At 44.0% G+C, this 8750-nt stretch overlaps 1 protein-coding gene across 1 annotated transcript; it reads left to right on the top strand.

Annotated features, from left to right (window-relative positions):
• Positions 1-586: 586 nt before the first annotated feature.
• On the top strand, positions 587-2667 carry LOC124106298 (olfactory receptor 13C7-like). Its single transcript, XM_046463886.2, has one exon. The coding sequence runs from the start codon at positions 689-691 to the stop codon at positions 1673-1675; it is 987 nt and encodes a 328-aa protein (XP_046319842.1). The 5' UTR covers positions 587-688; the 3' UTR covers positions 1676-2667.
• The last annotated feature ends 6083 nt before the right edge of the window (positions 2668-8750 follow it).

The following is an 8750-nucleotide window of genomic DNA, read 5'->3' as shown; positions in this document are numbered from 1 at the left end:
CGGGGTACAAATGTTCATGTGTGTTCTTTTGAAAAAGCAATGAATGGTTTCTGATTCCTTAAGTAGAAATGACCATAATTCAGAATTACACACTAAAGTGTTCCATCCCCAGGGCCCAGAGGGACACTGGGTAAGATCAGCCATCATACACCTGCTTCCCAGAATGTCACCTCAGTCAAGGAAGTGAGGGTACAACAGAGACAGTGTGGAATCTTTTTGTTTTCTTATTTTTCTTACTGGTATAGCCCCAGCACCTGAAACAATACCTACCACAGGGTATGAATGAATCACTGAATGAAAGAATCTGAAATACAGTGGGCATTATTAGGCATAGGAAGATGTAATGGAGAAAAGATGGTTCCTTTGAATGGTAGGAACTCTTTTTTTTAAAAAAAAGAAAACATGTCACATATATTTGTATTCTACTGTCCCCTCTGAAATCCCCTGTGAAGAACAGCCAAGAGTCTAGAGAGCCAGGATGTTGCACATTCCCCTCAAAGTCCATAGAACAGGAGCTGGGAGGGACAGATGCAGGCCTGAAAGCCTCTCTCTCCTTGTACAGATGATAAAACTCGGTTCCAGAGAGGGAGGCTGATACACTGCAAGTCACACATCTACCACCCTTGGTCCCCACACCAGCAAGAGCTTCTTTCCAAAAGCTCTGTGGTTAAAGAGCAAAGAGGATGAGATGGAGGAGACAAACCAGACAGCCGTGATGGACTATGTCCTGCTGGGGCTCCATGGGCACCATGACCTAGAGGTGGTCCTGTTTGTGCTTTGCCTGGGCATCTACTGCATGAATCTGCTGGGGAACTCCCTCCTCATGGTGCTGATCATGCTGGACCCCCACCTGCACAACCCCATGTACTTCTTTCTCAGCAACCTCTCCCTCATAGACATCTGTGGCACCTCCTCCTTCATACCTCTCATGCTCACCAACTTCCTACAAACCAGAAGTACCATCTCCTTCCCAGCCTGTGCCCTGCAGATGTACTTGACCCTGGCTTTGGGTGCTACAGAATGCTTGCTCCTGGCTGCGATGGCCTATGACCGTTATGTGGCTATCTGCCACCCACTCAGGTACACAGAGCTCATGACTGGACAGATGTGCATGCAGATGGCAGCGCTGAGCTGGGGGACAGGCTTTGTCAACTCACTGCTACAGTCCATCCTGATCTGGCGCCTCCCCTTCTGTGGCCACAATGTCATCAACCACTTCTTCTGTGAGATTTTAGCAGTGCTGAAACTCGCCTGTGGGGACATATCCCTTAATGCCCTGGTATTGATGGTGGCTACAACCATCCTGACAGTGACCCCTCTCCTGCTCATCTGCCTCTCCTACATTTTCATCCTGGCTGCCATCTTTCGGGTTCCCTCTGCTTCAGGCCGGCGCAAAGCCTTCTCCACCTGCTCTGCACACCTCACAGTGGTGGTGATTTTCTATGGGACCATCTCCTTCATGTACCTCAAGCCTAAGGCAAAGAACCCCAATGTGGATAAGATTATCACACTGTTTTATGCCGCCGTGACACCCTCACTGAACCCCATCATCTACAGCCTAAGAAATGCAGAGGTGAAAGCAGCTGTCACAGCTCTGCTTGGGGGAGGTCTGCTCACTAGAAAATTCTCCCACGTTTACTGTTGCCCTCCAACTCTGTCAGTCAACATGAGCTAGCCTATCTTGTGGTAATGGAATCATTAATTAAGTGGCTTAAAACCAACAGATTTCTCACTTATGCCCCAGGTCCATAAGGGCTTGGCTGGGGTTCTGCTCTGCTTCCTTTTATCCACCCCTCACCCCCACCACAGGACCCATCTGTAACATGGCTGGGCACCATTACAAAACGAGAAGAGAAGGTGTCCTTTCTCTCCCTTCACACCCACCTTCTTCCAGACTGTCATTCCAGGGTCCTGGAGCACCTTCAGGCCCACCACAAGACACAGAGGTACCAACTTTCATTGGTGTCTCCAGCTGCTCCCAAGGCTCTGTCCCTCTAGTCTCTAAAAGAAATTCCTCACATTCCTCATAGTGGTTCTGCCATTGAAGTCTAGCCCCAATTGATCCATCACTCTTTTGATCGAGACCCTTCATGGCTCCCCATCACCACAGCATTAAGTCCAAATCCTTGCTGAGTCTTCAAGGCCCCCAGAGTCTGGCAGCATCTGCTTCTTCAGCCTGACTTCCACTTCCCCCTCCACACAGGCCAGCCAATCACTACATCCTCTGCACTGCCCCCACCTCCAGGTCTTTGATCCTGCTGTTCTCAGTCACACTGGGATGAGTTTTCAAAGCCAGCTCAGACACCATCTCTTTCATGCATTCTTCTCTGATGCACTTTGAGATTGTCCCCTTTATATCCTACAGCACCTTTCACTTTACCTGTCTCATCCTGACTTGTGACATTTCCTCATCATCAGAACTCCTTGGGGGCAGCCTGCCACCAGGTCTCACCTACTGCTGTAGCTTTGGGAGGGCTTTCTCTACAGCAGATTTCCTGAACTGACTTGTTACCCAGAAGCTTTGAGCACTGAGTCCAGTGGTGCTGAGTATCTCCAAGCAGTGGCAGGTGGACAGGGGTCCTGGCGTGGCTATGTACAGACAGGTGAAGGGAGCAGCAGTACTGATGGCCACAGTCTTGTCCTCGATGCAGGCAGGGCTGCTCTGGACCTTGGGCTGTCTCCTGTGAGACAAATCAGGAGACAGCCAAGGGCTGCTGACCTGCTTGGCTGTTAGGCCTGGCTCTGTCTTATGGTGGTATTCTTCCCACCAGGGATCCCACAGGCACCTCACACTCAACATGTCCAAATCGGAAATCATCCCCAACCCCCAAGTGATGGCACCATCTTCAGGAATGGCACCATTCTAAAACAGTACAGAAGACATCACTTATTCTCTGCTTCAAAGACCAGACACAAGTACTATAGTCCACTAAGTTACCCAGAATTCATTTAGGATTTGGGGTGTTTTTTCAAACATTTCACCTTTCAGGTTTAATGAGGTACTTGCTCCTAAACCATATTTTCAAGTGTATAGAAGGAAGGAAATGACCAAAAGTTTCTGGAAAAGGGACTTGTATTAAATCCTTCTATCTTTGATAAAGCAGGATACAGAGCATGGGGGTGGGGAGGCAAAGCCAAATCAGCAAATATTGAAGACACACCCAGGGGAATCACTGAGAACTGACTTTCTCCTATGAAATATTCTATGCTGAACAAAGACTGTGAGAAAATCTAGATATTGTTTCTGGAGTGTGGAGATTTGGGGAAATCATCTGATCGTCTACTTAACATTCTCAGTGTTAAGTAGGATTTAGAGCATAAAAAGGGATAGATAGCAAAGACAGAAATGTAGGTAACACCCCCAAGCTTTTAACCCACCTAATACACTGTCTGAATCACTTTTCTTTGAAGGAAAACTGGGTTATATTGCAACTAACGGAGGAAGCTAGATGGCCACAAGGGGGAATTCAAGCCCCTAATGTGAAAGTTCCAGATCTTGGTTGTGTATGTGCAATAATATGAGGGACTGACCTAAAATTCACCTGTTGCTAGTTAACATATCATTAATATTGTGGTTTGTTCCCCCTGTGTGCATTTCCCAAGGAAAAATAAATTTACACATAGCCAGTAAAGAAAAAATTACACTAAAGTAAACTGTCAATCAAGGTTCCAATCAACCCCAATCCACCCAGGGGAAAAGGGGTAGGTAAAATTATCACAGCCCAATAAAAGTGAACTCCACTGTTTAGTCAGAACCTTGAGCTACTTTGCAGCTCAGCCCACTATGTTCTCCCAGAGTGTATGCTTTTACTTCCAATAAACCTTTGCTTTGCTTGTCAACTTCATAGGTCTTGATCAATTCTTTGTTTGAACATCAAGAACCTGGGCCCGGAAATTTCTGGGGATCCCCGTATCCATGCCAGTAATATCTGGAGTAGAGAGAATTGTGAGATTCTTCTCATTAATATTCTATAGCCGATCATCCTCTAAGCATATTAAAAAGTCAAAGTGATTGTTGAAGGTCATAGAAAATCCACAGGGGTAGAGTTCATTAAAATTGCCATTCAAGGAAATTGTTTTACTGGATTGTGTGGGTTAATTTTTAGACTGGTATTTCTCTTGTCAACAATAATGAAAAGAAGTGACAGAAATGAAACAGAAAATTTGGGGAATTTAACAAAATAAATTTTCACTCCAAGCTGGATTATGTTAATATAATTCTAATCCAAATCGTTCACCTTCTTTGGAATTGTTTTTTTCCTTTCCCCCTGAGGAAATTTACAGTTTTATAATGTAACTACATAGGTCATCTGAGGACCCAAAATAAGGTATCCAGGCACAAGAGAATGTCAAATTTAAAATGCAAATCTATTTAAACCATGCAAACCTTGGTATATTCACACTAAGGATAAAATGGAACTTAATGTCACTCTCTTATTTTTTGTTTCCTCATTCCATTTTCTTTGGAAACACTTTTGGGATTTGTTAAGGGTCACTGAGAATTATTCTTGAGGCTTTGAGGAACAGAACAAGTAATAAAAAAGTGGGCTTGCTTCCAGTATGTCAGCAAATCAGCAAAAAAGTGTGCACAGCCCAAAATGTGGGCTCTAACTGGGCCTTCTCAGATGTGATTATAAGGACTGGAGTAGCATTGTGAAGTATCGGACATTATGAATAAGCATTGCATGACGGCATGGTTGGGTATCCCCTTCCTGATGGATTTTTATATTTGGTGTGGTTATATGTTTGATCTCCTGATTGGCTCTTTTAAGAATTTTGGGAAGAGCTGGGAATGTGTCTCAGTGGTAGAGAGAGCACTTGCTTACCATGCAGGAAGCCCAAGGTTTCTAGCACCACAAAAAGGGGGGAAAACTATGCAAGAATTTAGGAAGAACCTCTAACTTAAGGTGATGTGTTTCCATACTCCAACACTTCTGAAAAACTACAGTCATAATAGAAATTGATCAACACTCACTGCTGTGGGTATATCATAGTTTAAGGGACATGGAGTCAAACTGAGTAAGAATCTAAGCTCTACCATTCACTTCTTCCCTTAGGCAAACTATATAACTTTCTTTAATCTACAAAAAAAATTATAAGAATCTAACTTTATGCATTTTATTACAGGATTTGTGATAGTAAATCTGAGTATCCTCTTGATTAGATGGAGAGATGATTAGTTAACTAATAAAGCATATTTCCAACAGAGTCAGAGAGGGTGTTTCCAGAGACAACTGGCATGGGGGACAGCAAGCTGAAAGTGAGCAGCATGGTCCTACAGATGGAACAAAAGCAGAAGAGGAAGCCACACAGTACCTGCAGGCTCTCTTCTATGAGAGCAGGTGTGTCTGTTGCTTTGCCCATCACCCATGGACATCAGACTGGCTTCTTCAGCCTTTCATCCTGGAATCACCTCCAGTGACCCTTCAGGAGGCTTCCAAGTCTTCAGCATAGAGCCATGACTACATCGTTGGTCCCTCTTACCCTGAGACTCCAGCTTCTTGGCCAGAGGGATTCAGATCCTTCTTGGTTTCTCTGGCTCTCCAGCTTACAGACAGTCATTGTGGGACAATACAGCCTTGATGATGTGAGCCAAACTAATAAATCCACCTTTAAATTCATACATATATACATGCATATATATATATATATATATATATACACATATATATGCATAAATATGTATGTATATACACACACTCTCTTTATATATTCATATGTTACATTTAATATATATAATATATATTCTATGGATCCTATTCCTTTAGAGAACCCAAATACAGTGTTAATATGAGGACTAAATTAGCAGTGTCTGACACAGCACATGTTCAGTAGACATCATTTTGCTGTTATCATTACTCAAACCCTTTGGCTATACACAAAATCAACTGCAAGTTTGTGGCCTGTTTAGGAGTTTTTCAACAAGTTTTATGTTTGTAAGCACTGATTATAAACCTGCTATCTGTTCCTTGGCCCTGGATAGGAACCTGTTTACCAGTCCCAGAAGTCCAGTGTCCTAGATTTTAAGACAGGGACCCTGACTGCCAGCTTCTGCCCTGGTACTGTCAATGCAACATGACCAATGCTTCCTCAAATAAACACAGCTGCAGGATAAAACAAGTCTAAACTCCTGAAAGAATGGGAAAGGAGAGACTATAGGGAAACTTCCCTGGAAACTGAATGACTAGGACCTCTCATTTTGGCCCATGTAATAAAAGAATAGGAGTCAGAGAAGGACTCCAGCCAACATCTAAAGCCAGAAGTTCTTCCTTACTCTCTTGCTTCTTGCCTGGTTTAAGAAAGTAGGAGCTCTCTTTGTGGTGCTAGGCACTGGAGTCTCTTCCAGCACTCCAACTAGAGAGAAGGTCTTTTGTTTTCAAGTCAATATGCCATTGTATCCAGAAAAGGAAGTGTCAGCCAGCCTAGAACACTCTGGAACCAATGCCCAGATGCTTGTGCAAAGTCCAGGGGACTGAATATGCTCTCCCCACACGCTCCAGGCTCCTGACACACTGAAGCACTCATACCAGTTGTGAATCACATTCCACCTGCATGTAGCCAAGAGTGGGCTGGTGGAACAGCTGTTTCTATAGGATTTGGTGAGCAACAGTATGGAGGGCATCTGGCAATGAGAAGGGGAGACAGTGTCTAATATAAAAATAGAGTGAGCCACTATCAGAGCAGGCCTGAAAAGAGACCCAACCAAGAAAAACTGGACTATGTTCTTCTCATGCAGCTTAAAGGATCAAGGCCTGTCTCTGTAGCATGGTGGTAGCCCATGCTTCCTCAACCAGGGACCGGGCTGGGGAGTCAGGGGGTAGGACTCTCAGTTTCAGCACATTGGTCCTCTACTTTCTCCCAGATGACAAGTAGGTTGTTGTAACATGGACATATGTCTGATCTAGTAATGCTGGACAGCAGGGAGGCACCAGTGGTTTCTGTGGTATTCTTGTTGCCAAGACATGAGGACAGTCTGAATCCCTCTAAGATTCCTGCAGTACTCATGGGCAGGCACTCTATGTCACAAGATGCCAAGAACAGATGAGATGACAAGATCCCTAGATGCAGAATCTTGGTGGGGCAGAAAGCCTACTTGGGGGGAAATCACATTAGTATATTCACTTTTCTTATTTCCTGATATCCAAGATGCTGATTCACCAATCAAAATTATGGAAAAATTATAATATATAAGATGCTTGTATGTGATATGAACATTTTTGGGTAAGGAGGAGTGGGAAAACTCAGGAAAGGAATCATGGAAATTCCATAATGAGAGTTCAGGGGATTCCAACACAAATCTTGCTGAGTGTGGTGGCACATACAGTAACCCAAGCTACTTAGAAGGTTAAAGCAGGAAGATCTTTTGATCTCAGGAATTCCAGATCAGTCTGCATAACATAGTGAGACTGCAATCTCAAATCAACAACAACAACAAAAATCTAGAAATTTCTGTCCAAATGTACTCCTTTGAGCTGGGATTTTATATTACATTGCCATGTCCCATGATGCCTCAGGACCAAGTATCTCAGGACCCTGAGATCCAGACTTACCCACACTTTGTCCAGAGACAAAGAGAGATCCCTTCTGCCTTCCAAAATTTCCTGTGAGAATACAAGAACATGCAGATGCAGTTGTACATGACTGCAATCCCAGAGACTCCTGAAACAGGAGAACAGCCTCAGCAACTTAAGGAGATCCTGTCTCAAAATTTTAAGAAATGGAATGGACTGGGGAGGTCACTCTGATTAATCATCCCTGGGTTCAAGTCCAAGTCCAGAAAGAAGAACAAACGAATGAAGGAACAAAGGAATAAAGGAAGATTGCCCATGCCTGTGCTCTCCTAGTGTCTCTCCTGTGCCCACTCAATCCAGCAAGGCACTCCAGAGATAGCAAAATGGACCTGAGTTTCTGAAGCCCAGGCCCCTTAGTTGCCAAAACCTGAAACTTTGTAATAGTTGGAGAGTGTGAACTTTAAATTGGGCAGGGACTACCAGGTCCCTGGGAGCAAGAGACAAGCAGGCTGTCTGTGTGTCAGGGGACTAGGTCTCTAGTCCTTGGGGCCCCTCAGCCTGGCCCACCCCAGCCTAGTGAAGCTGCTCGTAATGAATTCAGCACTTCTTCCATGGCTCTCTCGAACCTCAGAGCAGTTCACCTGGCTCCAGCTCTCTGCACACAATTCTGTCACAAGCCAGTGAGTAGGACAAAAAGCTTTTTGAAATATCTCAAAGTCAGAATATTTGCTTGGAGAAGGAGAAATAATAATAATAATAATAATAATAATAATAATAATAATAATAATAATATCATCCACCACTGGATCCACATTGACCCCAGGCCAGACTCTGCAGTAAGAGTTCTACTTAAGCTCACTGATCCCCAGCTGATACTCGCCCAACAAGGATATACCACTACCTCCTGTTACAGGTAAGGAACCTGGGTGGAGAACCTGTAGCAAATGACAGGGTCTGGACACCCAGTCAGTTTGAATTCAAGCCCATGCCAACTTCTCTGCCATACAACATGACATGCTGATCCAGGAACCCCAGATTCAGGCATTTCGAAAGCTGGACCTGAAGCTTCCTGTTTGTGATGCCCCTTCCTCTCTTTTAAAATATGTGTGAAGCCTAAAATAAGCATTAAATGGGTAAAGTTAGGTTTACTAGCCTTACAAAGGAACCTTAGTTTCTTTGACCACAGAGTTGAAGGATTCTATAAAGATTCAGAAAAAAAATGTTTGCAAGACTATAGAG

Source organism: Marmota monax, unplaced genomic scaffold (genome assembly GCF_021218885.2).
Source record: "Marmota monax isolate L192 unplaced genomic scaffold, Marmota_monax_Labrador192_F-V1.1 WCK01_AAM20220418_F8-fsc02669, whole genome shotgun sequence".
NCBI lineage: Eukaryota > Metazoa > Chordata > Mammalia > Rodentia > Sciuridae > Marmota > Marmota monax.
Note: the sequence above shows the minus strand (reverse complement) of the source record. Positions and strands in the feature narration are given on the sequence as shown.

What these genes read in the sequence shown, in the direction of transcription:
- LOC124106298 (XM_046463886.2), top strand. Translation starts at nt 689, where the DNA reads ATGGAGGAGACAAACCAGACAGCCGTGATGGACTATGTCCTGCTGGGG.